Source organism: Mixophyes fleayi, chromosome 7, assembly GCF_038048845.1.
Source record: "Mixophyes fleayi isolate aMixFle1 chromosome 7, aMixFle1.hap1, whole genome shotgun sequence".
Classification (NCBI taxonomy): Eukaryota; Metazoa; Chordata; class Amphibia; order Anura; family Limnodynastidae; genus Mixophyes; species Mixophyes fleayi.
The window spans coordinates 133,122,620-133,139,288 of NC_134408.1; the positions used below are offsets into that span (position 1 = coordinate 133,122,620).

General features: G+C 39.4%; 1 protein-coding gene across 23 annotated transcripts in view; it reads left to right on the forward strand.

The window, feature by feature from the left end:
• BAZ2B (bromodomain adjacent to zinc finger domain 2B) overlaps positions 1-16,669 on the forward strand; it is a 217,954-nt gene that overhangs the window by 136,268 nt on the left and 65,017 nt on the right. For all 23 annotated transcript variants that reach the window (XM_075180790.1, XM_075180803.1, XM_075180794.1 and 20 more), the window contains 2 exons: positions 973-1,119; positions 14,740-14,919. In XM_075180790.1, the coding sequence (XP_075036891.1) occupies positions 975-1,119; positions 14,740-14,919 (325 nt within the window). In that variant the 5' untranslated portion in view covers positions 973-974. The remainder of the gene's footprint in view (positions 1-972; positions 1,120-14,739; positions 14,920-16,669) is intronic.

Consider the following 16,669-nt stretch of genomic DNA (forward strand, 5'->3'; position numbering starts at 1 on the left):
ATCCGATATAACGGCGTTCTATGGGGGCAGTTAATAAGTAGCTATTAACTACCGTGCAACACGGAGGCTTTGACAATGCGTTTCGAATGCTCGGTTAAAATAGGACGCTTTGGACAGGCCTTGTTTTATGTGTACAACCCCTTTATTTTGGTGTCACCAGTCATCCCTGTGAAAAACTACACTGGATTCTTCAAATCTTTAAAACGTGAAATAAGGATTTGTCTAGTTGATAAATGGAAAGGGATGTATGTAATGATAACACATATGAGGTAGTAATGTACCTGCACATATCTGTGAGTTGTGATGTTTCTGCATTTACTTCTTCATTACAGCTGTCGGACAGATCAGGAACGCTCTGTATATATTTATTATTATTTTAATTAAATGTCTGGCTAAGTTTTTTGGGTTTTTTGTCCTTGCCGATGATTCATAGAAATTTTTCAATAAGAGTTTTTAGGATGACCTTTGATTGAGTCAAGGTAGATTTGTATGAATCATAGTTTGAAATGATAGTCTCCAAACATTGTCTGCAGCACATCGTCCAATTAATTTGGTAAGTTCATGGCCTCTCTGAACTAAACTGCGCAATGTGGTCGTGCTTGTGCGTTGGCCAAGTCAGCTGCCATCAAATCCATCATTTCCACGATCAGGACAAATTACCACCTTTTTGTGCCTCTGTTCACAGTTCAGAAAATTGTCATTCGTCAGATAAAAAATACTTGAGAGAGAGAAAAGGTTGGACATAGGGCTTATGGGGTATGTATATGTACACATGGATTGGGTTAGGATGGGTACAGCAAGTATACTTAAACTTAAAGGGGTTGAAATTCTATTTTTGACATCCCTGTAGGCTCCGGCCTAGCTCTGGTTAAATCTAACCATCTATCCTCACCACTGTCATGTAGTTGTTAATGTTATTCTCTCTCCATAGATTTTATTGACCGTTTGGTCCTTCTTTATTTTTCCTTGCAGACATGGAGTCCGCTGAGAGGATAACAACATCAAACCCCTCTTCAGTGGCTTCTTCCTCGCCCTCCACTCCATCCGTAGCTGCAGTGGTATCTAAAGGAGGCATATCCACAGGAATCTCCCCTCTGAGCGCGTCCATCACCGCTTGCGGTAGGTTTGCTTGACATAGTTAGATAATTTCTTTAGCAAGACTTGAGCTAAAATCCCTTTAAAAATGAAAGAACTATAAATATGTAGCTGTTGATAGATAATAAGCACAATATTCCTACGTTGCAGGCGTTAATTGTGTTGGTGTATGGTTTCCTCTCTCCGGTGTATTATTTACCTCTATTTATGTATAGATCCCTGCGTGCGCTGCCTGTTTAATATAAAAATGTATGAGCCTCACAGTGACATTTCAGGAAGGAATACATCTCATCAACGCTACAAGTAAAACAGTATTTAAAATGTCAGCTCTCTGCTAGAACATTAATCATGAGCTTAATATACCTATTGAGAACTAAACTCTGCCCACAGGAATGTGTTTCATCAGGGATTTTAGTGTATTTAAGTAGTTACATTTAAATAAGATGTTTTTGAGACAGAATGTGTAAGTGAAATGCATTAGTCATTAACTAGTTTAACAAAATTCTCTGACTTTTTTTTTTCTATTAAAGGGAAATCATGTTTTTCTATGTTTCTCCTGCTCACATACCTCGCTAATATTTAATGTTACCTCTCAATGTCAGAGGCATGTCTACTGGCGTTTCTCACTCCTCTAATATGATGGCTTAGCTTTATATAGTAGCTGAAGGTAGACTATATTTAAAGTGGTGCAACTTTTTTATAGCTCGTATTATTTTCCTGAAAATCTGTTTAGCGTGTCTCATGTCACTGTGGAGACCAAAACATTGGAATTCTAATACAAAATGAATGGAACACCAATGGGTCAATTTATCAAACGGCGGGTTTGAAAAAGTGGAGATGTTGCCTATAGCAACCAATCAGATTCTAGGTATCATTTATTTAGTACATTCTACAAAATGAGAGCTAGAATCTGATTGGCTGCTATAGGCAACATCTTCACCTTTCTTTTTTTTTTTCTTTTTTTTTTATAGAACTTTATTTCTAATTTTTGGTATGCAATACACAAATATTCTGCACAAACACAAACGAGCAAGCACAAGTGATAACTCAAAAGTTCGATTCCCAACCATGGCCTTATCTGTGTGGATTCTGTATGTCCTCCCCGTGTTTGGGTGGGTTTCCTCCGGGTGCTCCGGTTTCCTCCCACACTCCAAAAACATACTGGTAGGTTAATTGGCTGCTAACAAATTGACCCTAGTCTCTCTGTGTGTGTGTTCTGAAACTTAGATTTTAAGCTCTAATGGGGCAGGGACTGATGTGAGTGAGTTCTCTGTACAGCGCTGTGGAATTAGTGGCGCTTTATAAATAGATGATGATGATGATGAAAGTTAAATAAGGAAATTACACCATTCTGGGATGGAGCAGATGCATCTTGTACAAAGGTGAATGTATGATATCAGCCGAGAGCCATAAAACAACCTCAATAAAGCATACAATGATAAATAAGTGTAGTTAATATCTACACTTTTTTAAGCCCGCAGTTTGATAAATTTACCCCCAGGACCCCTAAATAAATGTAACTTCTTTTAAATATTAAACATCATCAAAGTAAGATAAACATTTATAAATTAATATAAGTAACTATTTTTTCCTTTCAAAATAATGGATATCTTAGCTGTATTATACACTGGCTATTAGGACCAGGGTTTTTTTATGTCAACTTGTGGCCTGCACAGTGGTTAGCATTGCTGCCTCACAGCTCTGGGGTCATGCATTCGATACCGACCATGGACCTGTGTGTGTGATAGGGTACTCAGATTGGAGTCTCCAAGGGGGCAGGGACTTTTGTAAATGATTACTATTCTCTGTACAGCGTTGCATAATATGACTGGCGATATATGTAAACGATAAATAATAGCCTGTTTTATTTATACAAAATATATATATTTATACTTGATTTGCAATTGGTTAGCATTTTGTTACATTTTGCTTGTTATATTTCATCTCTTTTTTACTTTTACTGATTGATTTGTGCTGGTAACATTTTTTTTCTTATGAATCATTTAATCTTTGTTTTGCTTTCATACAACCGTTACATTTGTTATATTTTCTTCTAGGTTGCAATTTTTGCTGTGACAACTTGTTCTTGCTGTGTTTTGATGAATGGTGTTTCTCTGTGCATACTCTTTATTAAAGATATATGAATTTATGTTGTTTTTGCTATAATTATATGTGCTTGTGCTCCTTTTAAGTTTTTTTTCTTTTCGGTTTACATAGTCATTAGTGCTGTTTTATATGCTGTTCATTGGAGTAGTATTAAAAACATGCCGGTCATTGAAGCTGTGTAACATGATTGGGGCTTTTTAGTTAATAACTGCCTTGAAATGTGCATTGTATCTTTAAGTTTACCATGTGGTTGAAGTGAGGCCACAGGAGAAAATTACCTGAGAGCCTCTGGTCACATAGGAACTTTATATATAGAACTTTCTAATGTTTCTTGGCAATTGTGCTGGGGATATTATTATTATTATCATTTATTTATATAGCGCCACTAATTCCGCAGCGCTGTACAGAGAACTCATTCACATCAGTCCCTGCCCCATTGGAGCTTACAGTCTAAATTCCCTAACACACACAGACAGAGACAGACAGACACACAGACTAGGATCAATTTGTAAGCAGCCAATTAACCTACTAGTATGTTTTTGGAGTGTGGGAGGAAACCAGAGCACCCGGAGGAAACCCATACAAGCACAGGGAGAACATACAAACTCCTCACAGATAAGACCATGGTCAGGAATTGAACTCATGACCCCAGTGCTGTAAGGCAGAAGTGCTAACCACTGAGCCACCATGCTGCCCATGGATATGACAATTAAAACAGATTTGTATCCCTCAGAACATTCTCAGTGACAGAAGAACTATACTAAACATCCTGGCAGTGTATTTCTGCTATATTAAACAACTCCTAGCATTTAACAGCAATGTACGTAAAACTAATTAAAAAAAACAAACAAACATGCATTCCGCATCTTCTTAATGGTTTTCATGTGTCTTGCACATTTGCACGATACGAAGTGCTCGCTAATGCTTTATGTATTGTTGGCAACAGGACTTTTTAAGTATTTTTTGCCAGCTCCTTTTTATTTTCTTTCATTTCTATTCACGGAAACAGGTTTAGCAGCCTATGCAAAATCCTGGATTTTTACTGACATGTGCAAAGTGGTTTCTGATGTCAGCAAAAGCCCTTAGTGGAAATGGCCATTAAAATACATTTTCCCCTGCACAGGAAGCGCGCACCATAAATTCACTTAGTGTCACTGAGGAAACAGGCTTTCCATCACAGACACAGATATATGTTCTTATCCCATGTATATGCCCTACTTATAGAGCTTGCTGCTTCTGGGAAACTGAAGACATTTGTAAAAAAAATTGTAAAGTCTTAGGATAATTCTGAATCTGAATGCAAAATAGGCTGAATACTGTCCTTGCGGCCTTCAGCTGAAATGTTCTCATATGAAAAGGATTCAATCTCTTACTGCCGTTATCAGAGATGCCGCTAGCCATGTCAAGGGTTCTTCAGGGGAGAAAAATGTATATTATTTATTCACCGGAGCATTTGTACAGCACAAAATGAGAAGGATGAATAGCACACCTGTCGTCCGTTTAAAGAACAGGTGTAACTTGAAAGCGATGAGATTTTAATTAAATCAGTGTAATAATTCAATGATTAAAAACTGGCATCCAGCGTCAGCATTTTGCGGTGTACATTAAAAAGCTGAAAACTAATAGCCTTTAATTCCTAATTTGAAGGAGCAGCGGTAGTATCATTTTTATGTGTTAGAAGAGTTTTAATGCTAAACCGGTTTAACCGATGGGTCCATAGTTTTGCCATGTTCTAGTGAGGTGTGAGTCACTCTCACACTTGTTCCAGCTATAATCCAGACACACTTTTATCTGCATAGCCATGCTCCCAAATGTCAGAATTTATAGTATATGTGGATTACATGTAGAAGAATGTATACACAAATTCTAACCCAGGTGAGGCGTAAAGGACTAAGAGCAAGATTTGTCTTTATTCCCATTCAAGCTTAAAGGCTTTGTGAACCCTCCTAGGCTAATGCCCAATCGCTGCATGTGATTGGGTGATGGCTGAAATTACGGCTAGCCAATCACATGAGACAAGATGCCCCATCCCATTTTTCAAATCTACCAAGACCCAATCTTCGGAGTTACATTGAGTGTTTGAAATTAAACCCGGAGACCATATGATATACAGTTCTTAAAACACAGGGGGCCTGAGTCATTAAGGCAAAAAAAGGATTAGATTTTCTCCGGGACAAACCATGTTACAATGCAAAGGGATGTAAACTAGTTTACTATTTTGCAAATAAGTTAAACACTGGCTATAATTTCATCTAACACACAAATACTTGATAGCTTTATTTTTACACTGAAATTTAAAGTTGATCTAGGACATGCCCTACCCCAACTATAAATCTGTCCCCACATTTTAAATTTACCTCTACCTCTAATTCAACATGGTTTTGCCCAGGTGCAAAGTTACTCCTTTGCTCTACTTAATGCCCTGGGATTCTAAGCCAGAACCTGAGCGATTGCAGGTTTGTTTGTTGCGTTGCTTGCGCACATCACATGACAAATGAATGTTTTAGTAAACATGTTTTTGTGCCTCAGTCACTGGAAACTAGTGAACTGAGCGGTTGCACTGCGGATGGTTGCTACCTTGAAGCATTGTGTAAATAAATAGACTGCATCCATACAATAAAATGCTGCTTAATGCATTTTATGATGATGGTAGAAGTAATTTGGCGCACAGCCCTGTATTGTAAAGACATTGACATTTTGGATTGGTAATGAGTGATTGCTGTGAGATCTAAAGCTGATTTCCTGCGCTGGATTCAGCGATAAACCTGATATGTCTTTTCTGGTACACACCTTGGCTCACTGTAGCATATTCATCTTTACTCCAACAAATAATTTATGAGTTTACAAAGGAGAGATTCTTTAATGCAACGCAGCCAAAGTGACCTCAAATTCTTTTCTTGTATACCGTTTAATGGTCCTAGAATTTCCATGTAGACGTGTTTTAAGCTGGTTTACTCACCTTTTAAAATAACACCGTATTTGTTTCCTGTGAAAATTGATGTTTTCCTGTCCTTTAGCTCCTCCGAGTGACTGCATATCAGTTAATTAAGTATACGTGTATGACTAATGATGCCATTTAAATTCTATACACATAAAGATCTAAGAAAAGCAGCCACTTATTTTGACAAATTGTGATAAAGCATCGGATGGCTGCAAAGTACAACACAATGTGAAAATGCATATATTTGTAGGACGGGGATATGGATGAAATCTGTCTGGCCGATGAACCCAGCTGTTTAATAGACTTTAATGTTATATTATATATATATATATATATACGCAGTGGATGCAGCTAATACTTATGTCAATGTAGCCTTTCCTATCTCTAGGAACCAGAAACATCACTGGGACATGAAGTGTATATATGACATTGAAGTGCATTGCAATTAATTCATATTTTCTGGGGTGACCCCGGGCCGGATCCCTGTTTCTAGTGATTGTGGCTTATGATTGGTCGTCCTGCACACACGTCCTCTTCCACAATTTAAGAATGGTGATCTTAATTTAATTGCTTGTCCTGTATCACATAACCGGCAGAGCCTCATGAAAAATGTCTGCATGTAGCCAGGGGTCTGGGTAGTGTCCACCTTCTGAATTTTTTTTACCTAGGTGGTAATGTCGCTTTAAATGTTACTATAACATTCCCCCCCCGCAGTGTTGCAGTACATGCGTCGTAGCATTAAGTTGCTGCCTCAGCCTGCTGCTGCTGCATCTGGGAAATGCATATCAGTTCATTAATTAAGCATACATACATATGATTAATTAAATTTATATGACTAATGATGTTGTTTAAATTGTATGCACATAAAAATCAGACGGGAAACACGTAATACTTTAAGCCTAATTCTACATTTTGGATCGTTAATAGAAATTGTTATCCCACCCCCCCCCCCCCCCCTCCAACAGGGCCATCTTTTTCATTGGGCACTATGGGCAGGTGCCCGGGGGCCCCATAGGCAAGGCTCTTAATAAGAATAAATAATCCTGCAAAAAAAAAACCTAGAAGGGTCACTGAGTGAGTACATTTTTAAAAAAAAAGCAGTGCATTGGGGCCTATATATATATATATATATATATATATATATATATATATATATATATATATATATATATTATAGGGGCCCCGATGCACTGCTTTGCCCCGGGGCCCGTAATATTGTTAAGATGACCCTGCCCCCCAAGGGATTCTTTACCCCAGGGCTTGTTGGGGTCGTGCCTTCTGCCCTGTTTCTATGCTGCTTCTACTCACTGATGCAATGACATTTCACAATGCCACTAGTTCCCATGCTGTGACTTTGAATGTACTTATATCAGTGGCAGAGGTTTTTTCTTTTCATCAGAGAACCCCAACAGCACAGAGAATGAGGGTATATTTGGATTGACCACTTCAATTCAGGGTGTAAGTGATTTTTTGGGGGGGCATTGGTTTGTCAGTTTGGTAAAGCTAGCTTAATTTGCCACGTGTGTCAGTGGTATTTGACGTGGATATGCTGCCTATGGTCACCTTACTTGTTTAACTTTTATGCCAAAAATAAATTCAAATTCCGGCAGTAGAAGAAACGGAAGCTTTCGGTGTAAATGACATTCGGAAACTATTTTTCGACCTGTGTGAGGAAATGATCTGGGTGTGTACGTGGCCCAACCTTTGTGAGACAAGACACAGTATAATTACTGAATTGAACAAAGTTCCGTAGATGACCTACAACCAGGAAGTTACAAACTAATATTTGGTTTCATCCTTAACGTGTACCCTGTCTCCTGTGCACAGTGGAGGCTGCCATTTTGGGGATTGAATTCATGTTCACTTGAAAGGAGATTTTTAATTCACCAGAAACCAATGACATCACTGGGGCACAAATTGCTTCAAGCTTCACTGATGTCACCTGTTCTTAGTGAATTGCTATATTCTCATGAATGTCTGCCTCCATGGGTACACATTAAATGATCTTCCACATTTATACCTTTGAAAAGCAAATTGATTCCCCCTATACCCTGATTGCTTTGGTCCCATAGAGTTACAGCTGAAGTTGCACATCCACAAGTCCAAAACTTAGGTGTCTATGGGCCTGATTCATTAAGGATCTTAACTTGAGAAACTTCTTATTTCAGTCTCCTGGACAAAACCATGTTACAATGCAAGGGGTGCAAACTAGTTTTCTGTTTTGCACATAAGTTACATACTGTCTGTTTTTTCATGTAGCACACAGATACTTGATAGCTTATTTGTACACTGAAATTTAAAGTTGATATTTGTGTGCTACATGAAAAAAACAGTCAGTATTTAACTTATGTGCAAAACAGAAAACTAATTTTCACCCCTTGCATTGTAACATGGTTTTGTCCAGGAGACTGAAATAAGAAGTTTCTCAAGTTAAGATCCTTAATGAATCAGGCCCTATATTCTCATTTACAGATAATATATAAAGAGGAAGATGAGACACAGGTGGTATCCTTGGATGCTGCTAAGACCTCTCATTCGGTAGAGTGATTCTATTTATGGGAAGTAATGAGGAGATTTGGTGATGGGAACCGTTTTTTTATTTTTTTTAATTTTACAATAGTTTTTTAATTATTGTGTTCTAATCCAGCAGCCACAGTGTGTATAAATGGATATGTGTCAGGGTTACAAGGCAGGGGTGCCCGCAATTCCTTGTTATTTGCCCTGGCTATTGAGCCGCTGGCTTGTATAATTAGAAGTCACCCAATGTACATGGGCTAGCAGTGAAGGATCGAATTATATAATTGCCCCTAATACAGACAATCTCTTGCCTTTTCTTTCACATATAATAGAATCAATGGATAATTTGTTGAAGTAATGGATGGATTTGGATATTTTTGTGGTTTTAAAATGAATTGGGATAGGTCCAATATTTTTCCACTTAAAAGGGATTGTTCACAAGAGAACACACAACATTATCCCCTGCAGGGGACATCCACGTTTACAAATCTGGGCACATGGGTGTGAAATGATGCACTGTCATATGTACATTTCAATATTCAGTGACAAATTGAATATTTAAAAACTAGAATTTACACATGGAAACAATTACTGTTATCTGTGACAGGGAAAGTTTAATTTAATAAAAAATGATTGTTGTATATCAACATGCTCTGGTATTTATAACCCGCCCAAGTATTTTGGAAGATAGATCAATATCTCTCTTCTTTGGTTTTGTCGGATGAAAGGGCTAGGATAAGGATTAGCACACGCAGCACAGCAAAATATCTGGGGGCTTGTCACTCCCAAATTGTACGTTTTATTATTCATCGCAGCTAGTATCTGAGACAATGTGTGATAGGCTCTGAAGGTCAGGTATTCTATTCTTTATTAGCTGAACAAGCAAGAACAGGTTATACTCCGTTACAGGCTTTATTAGGGGGAAATTGTATGGGGTGCAATACCACAAGCTATATATAGGTTTGGCATTCAGTAAATAAGTTGTTAGGAGAAACTGAAATTGACCCTGATGCTGCCCTATGGAGAAATCCAAAATTAATAGAGTTGTCGTATATGAGGGTTGAGAGCTATTTGGTGTCTACAATAGGACAATTATATTCACAAGGTCATTTTAAATATTTTCAACAAATTAGAGAGTGTTTTGGGGCCCTTGGTACAATGTTTTATAGCTACCTCCAACTCAGACATGTCTTGGGGGCGCAGTTTGGGAAAACAACACCTGATCTGGTGGAGGTTCCTGTAAAGAGGCTTCTTCAGACAAGTATTTATATCTTCTATGATAATCTAGAGTTGATGGTCCTGTAACATCGAGAGCTAAATGGGAGGAAGACCTGGGAACTCTACTAGATGAAGATTGAACTCTCGTGTTGGAAGTGCGGCATATATATATATTCATATGTATATTCTTCATAGAGTGTATCTTATCCTAATAAGAGTAATGCCGATTGGTGGAGTGCAATCATCAAATTGCTCTAAATGTGATGATTCATTGTCTGGCAGGAAGTTATACTGTCCGTAATATTACTGCTGTCTGAACATAGGATTAATCTGTTGGTAAAAGTGTGGATAGAGCCCCTTCTCCTGTTTAGCGCTGTCCATTGGTCAGAAAACATATGGTTTGATTATAAGATTTCTGATATGTCATCACTTATGATGCTGTGAACATCTATGTAATCATACTAGCATAATATAATGTGTTGGTATTATGGTGGATTCATGTCAGTGTTATGAGATCCATTATGTAGACATTCAGTAATGTCTGTATAATAGTTTGTGACATGTTTGTTGTCCTATTTGTATATTTGGAAACAGTGTATTGTAAATGTATAAAATGTATTAAAATAAACTCAAGGGGAAAAATGTATTATGAAGGAGAAATAAACTGTGTACATGAGCCTGCTTATTAGCTGCTGTGAAAAGTGTGATAGATCTTTTATGCCGTGTGTGTCAAGGACAGCGGGATCTGAGGTGTTGCTTGCATACAGATTAAGGATAATTAGTTCAAGCTGAAGGTATTCTTGGAAAATCAGAAAACCCCATTTTTTTTAAAAGAATTTCTAGTAAAAAAAAAAATACAAATTTCTCTTTGTATAACCCACTTAATTTCCATAGTCTCTTCTACCCGATTACAGCCGCACTACACCGTTTACACAAGTTTAGATTTACTCTGTATATATTCTGCTGACAATGGTATGATGAACAATTGCCCAAACAGACATGGCACTATCTCATACTTGCCAACTTTTCCTCATTGGCTTCAGGGAGATCCCAGGGGGGGGGGGGGGGGAGGTGGGTGTGTGGGGGCGGGGCTTGACTAATCACATAATTTTGGCCCAATTGTCACAATTTTGGCCAATTACAGCAGGGCGGGGCTAACCTGACACAATATTTGTGTAATTAAGTCCCACCCCCGCCACTTATCTATTGCGGGGGTGAGAACCGGGAGGTTGCCCTGCTCTCCCGGGAGTCTGGGAGGTCTCCCGGAAATTCCTGAGACTACCGGACATTCCGGGAGAGTAGGCAACTATGCGTTAAAGAAAAGCAGCTAATAAATCTCTAGAGACTGAAGTGTCTTTTACATTTCTGTCTCCATTACTGAAGTTATGTTGTCTTACCTGTCAGTCTTTGACTAAATCTTGGTCTCCATGAAAATGGCCACCTCCATAGGTATCAATACATGGACATAGGACACAGTTTCTGAACTGTGTCATCATGCCACAGATGGCGACGACAACCATGTCTTGTACTGGCTCAGCATCAGGGAGAATGCCAGACTCTTCAGGGAGTGAGGGAGATCACCCCTATTTCAGGGAGTCTCCCTGACATTCAGGGAGAGTTGGCAAGTATGCACTATCTCTGATGGTCAGCCTTAGCCATAAGCCTAAATCTAATGACCCAATCAGCTCGCCTCGCTCCGTGACCCAAACCGATTCCCTTCAGCCTCAGCCATATCCTCCGCAGTACCTCAATCAGCCCATGCTTTGTCTCTACAATTTGTGTGGGTGGAAAAGCTTGTGAACTACAACATTAATGTTGCATGTTATCATATCTTGCCCATACCAGCCTAAAGATCCGTGATGGGCATCCTGATACTCTGCAACCCTCAAAAGCGCAGCACGCTACCCTTAGTCTAAGTAATAAATTGAAACCGTTTAATCATAGAAAGAACCACGTATCTGTAATAACATAACAGCAGATATATTAAACAAGTGTCATATAGCAAATACATTTCGCAATAAATCAGGAAGTAGCTGGGGGCCACAGCTGAAAGCTGCGAGGGCCCAGCTCTTGCCCATCACTGCTCTAGTTGCTCTGCTGTAATAGTGTAATATTATTTGTTGCACATGACAAGCTTTGTGGTTAGCAGGCAGAATGTCATTTTCCTTATCGTCTGCAGTCTAGCAAGATGTTGCTCACCACAATATTTATGGTGATTTTCACAGAATGGTGTCAGGGCAAACTACAGATTGTTTAAGTCATTTATTTTCCCTGTTTCCTTGGATTACATTTAGTTAAACAAATCCATTTATGACATCTGCGGAATCTCTGGCAGCTAATATAACAGGTAGTGTAAAGATCGACAGAAGATGGTTTGTGCTGTGACCGTCGTTTCCAGCGGACATTTTATACTCTTTGCAAACTGTAAATTATAGCTGGAGAGAGCTTTACAGGAATACAGCGAGGATGAAAGCTAATTGCTATGAAAGTTAAGTAGGTATTTTCTTTGTCACCATAACCGTATAACTAGTATTATCTGTAATACTCTGCAACGTGGGCAGATGGACAGAAGCATTAAGGGTCCATGGTATAATTAGTGTTGTTTTGTTAGGATTCAGCCTATGCAAAGACCTCTGTCTAGACAAGCTGTAGAAACTGCAGTGAGACTGACTGAAGATGACAGGCATATTATATGATAGACAGCATCGTACATATAAAGAAACTGTCGTATATATTGGTACAATTCTGTTCTGCATTTATCATGGAACTCTTGTTAAGTGCTTTATACTATGGTGTCAGTGCCCAGTGAAATCATTTCCAGGTCAGCGATGTCTGTGTGTGGGTACAGGGAATGTACATATTTTGAAACATTCAGGAACATAAACAGAATACAGGGGCAAACGCAGGATTTGTAGAGGGGGGTTTCCACACCAAGCCGCCAGTGGGCGTGACCAGCATGCATGGGGGTGTGGCTATAATTTTAGACAGTGCTTGGCTGCTCTCCAACTCTTCCTATCCCCATAATATACAGGGGTAATGCTGCGTGCACTACTGTTAGGTGCACGCAGCTCTCCCTTTTCAAGCAGATCTGTGTGAAGCGGGAGCAGGGTCCATTCACCTCAATTATACAGTGCCCCAGGCTTGGAGGGGGGTTTCCAGACACTAGGAAACCCCCTCGATTTGCCTACGGAATAGAATTTGGAAACAACACCTCAAAGGTGCACATGTATTTTTGAAGAGCTGCTGACCGCTTTTTCAGGAGTCTATTGAAAATGGAGCCTTGTGTCATAAAGAATCACACAATAGACGAGTGTAACGCAGACAAACTCCATACTTCTAATGTGTTCAGAATTAGTGATATCATACCAGTGGGGGCAACTAAAAGGGTGCATGGTATACAGAACTAAACTTACCCAGAAAACACTAAAAGATCGTAATATGTACAGCATAGTTGTCTACTGTTCTCATAATGTCTGGGAGATTCAACCTCCCTCACCATGCCCATGTCGTTTGTGAAGTGGGCAGGGCTAATTACATCATCCTGACCCCACCCCCTGCTGTAATAGGCTTACATTTGTATAGTTTAACAGAGGGGCAGGGCCTAAATACGTGATTGGTGTGGCCACGCCCTCAAGCCGCGTCGGTGAGATCTCCTCCAGAGTCATTAAGTATAATGTATAGTTTGGAGCAGAGAAGGGAAAGGGAGGACATAATAGAAACTTTCAAATATATCAAGGGTTTTAACAAGGTACAGGAGGGAAACATTCTTCAAAGGAAGAGAAGTATTAGAACACGAGGACATGTACTGACACTGGGGGGAAGTAGGTTCAGAGCGAATGTTAGGAAAGCTACTTCACAGAAAGGGTAGTGGATACGTGGAATAGCCTCCCATCAGAGGTGGTAGAGGCTAATATAGTGGAGAAATTTGAACCTGCTTGGGGTAGACATAAGGATATTCTTACAAAGAATAAAGGATTAAATAAGGTTTGAGGTTACCATTGGTTAAAAAATGTGCAGACTAGATGGGCCAAGTGGTTCTTATCTGCCATCAAATTCTAAGTTCTAGCAGAGGCTGTCAGGTCTTTCTGGCCTTAATTTCCACAAGGGGTAGAGATTTGCAGGTTGTCTAATCCTGATATAAGAAGTAGGTAAGCCCAATTAGTCAGCAACTGCTGAACTACAACTCCCAGCACATTTTGCTGGCATTTTAGGCAAGCATAGGATGTCTGCATAGATAATCTTACAGGACTAAGTCATATTTGCCAACTTTGGCAAGTTTGCCTCCATGAGATGCGGGGGGCAGGTGGGCATGTGGGCATGTGGGGCGGGGCTTTACAAATTGTGGTATTTGGTCCCACCTCTAAACATACTTAATCAGTTCTAGCTTACTATGGCAGGGGGAGGGGCTACAATGACGCGTGATTTGTGTTATAAGCCCCGCCCCTGCAATTTAATGAATTAAGTGTGTTCAGGACCCAGGAGGTTGCCCTGCTCTCCAGGAGGACTCCCATTTATTCGAGAGTCTCCCGGAATGTCCGGGAGAGTAGGTAACTGTGGAATAAGTAGCTCATTTTAAAGGTGAATTACATGTAAAAAATAATATAACCTCCTTCCCACCACCTTCACACCTCACCTTCGTATGTAGAAGAACTGATGGGGTAAATGCTTGGGACTCCTGCACTTGTGTTTGTATTTGAGCTGAGGATCATGGGAGCTGAGGATAATAGGAGCTGAGGATCATGGGAGCTGAGGCACTTGGCGTGTTAATGTACTACATGAAATTCTCTGCTAATATGTGATGTTTGTCAAACATAATACCCTGCACAGTATATTTGTGACTATATTCTTCTGTATTTATCTAGGACACTTGTTCAGAGCTTCTGGAGATCAGCCGTTCAATCTGTCCAGTGCCTTTCCAATGCTGAGCCACCCGGTCTTCGGCCTGCATGCAGCCAGCTCAGGACATTCCGAATTTGGTGGTTTGGGAACGCTTGGTACACCCACAGCCTTAGCAGCACATCCCCAGTTAGCACCTTTTCCAGGTAAGTACTGCTACTGAAATAATATTACATTCTGTACCGCTTTTCCTAACTACACTGATCCTAACACAGACTTGGGGAACCTCTGGCTCTCCAGCTGATGTTGGACCCTGGCTAGTAAGGCATCCTTGGACTTGTAGTCCCACAACAGCAGGAGATCCTCGTATTACCTAGGTCTGTTGTAGTCTGTTTCCTACATGTAATTTTCTTGCTGCTGTCAGATCAAATTTAATTACTGCTATCTAACAGTGCTCTAAATTCAGCAAACAAACTCTCTTTTCTGGTGGTGTATCTTTAGGTGATAAGAGGTTGTCACATATTTACTGAATTTGTTTTTTTTATCATGACAAATTAAATTTGACATAATTGGTACTGGCTGCAAGTACATTTACGTTGTTAACCCTGATTCTGAAAGTCTAGTAAAGCAAACTGCAGTGATTGTGATTTATGCTTTAACATGTTATACTGTATTACGGACTTACAAATAGAAGCCTATTTAATAATATGGTATAATGTCCACAAATCTGTGTTGCATTGCCTAATAAAATTATAAACTGTGACACATGACAGAATCTGATTGGCTGCTGTCTACACGTGACATCATACATTGTGGAATGTCATAAACGTAGCGTCTGTATTTGCAGCAATGTGTTGTTAAGACTAGTTTGTAAAGTATTGTCAGCTTAATATTCTATGTCTCCCATGTATTCTGGATTGACGTACAGAATTTATTACTTACTATCTGGAATTTGGAGATCTTATTTTCTCAGCATTTTAGGCCTTTGAAAAATCCAGACTAAGGGGGTTAATGGAAATTTTCCATAGATTTATATTTAGATAGTGGGAACTTTGTGTTCTATAGCTTTTAATAGCGTTTATTTAGATTGTTGTACATGTGTTCCACAAAACATATGGGCTTAAATTCCCTGCATATTTGTGTTTATGAATGGAACCCAAATAGTGTCAGTCTTTTATCTGTCTGCATCTTTTTGGCTGCAGTTATGTTCTCTGGGACCCAGATAATACAGCCATGAGTGTATTGCTGCCTCTAAAAACAGGGGACTTGAGTGCATGGTCTAAATAAGGTGAGGATGATTCTTGGTTTGGTACATCTGTTAGTTTATGTTAGGTGGGTGATTGGTCTCCAGGGAAGGGGCATGTTTTTTTTGTTGTGTAGTTTGCTTTTACATTTTATGCTTGAGGAGTGATGTCTCCATAGCGTCACTAATTCCAGGTTAGTGATCTGGCTCAACAACTTAAGACTACTGTTATAAGTAACATAGAAGTTGAGGTCATTTAGAGCCCATTATCTTAACATTGTCAACACACATTTTAAATAAAGATTTAAAATTGCACTAAATTGCTGTCCAATCATTTTATATCACCCATTTACCACCACGAAGTATCAATGATAGGCTCTAGCATGACCATACCCCCAGTGGTCACATGATCATGGACAATGGTTGAATACTACTTGCCATTATCACGCAGTATGGCGCTGTTTCATTGCACGGGCACCAGGCTATACCCTAATTAATCATATTATGTTAAAACAATGGGTGTACTTTAAGATTATGGGTTGAAACTCCCAATTCCCAAAATGAGTGCTGTCCATTGACCTCCGTATAATTTACCATTACATCTGTCATTTCCTATTTCTCCTACCCCATCAATTAACTATGTCAGGTGGGGGTAGGAGGAAATGTGAAATTCATAGTTACAGCATAGTGAGTAACCTAGTGGTGGGTGCAGC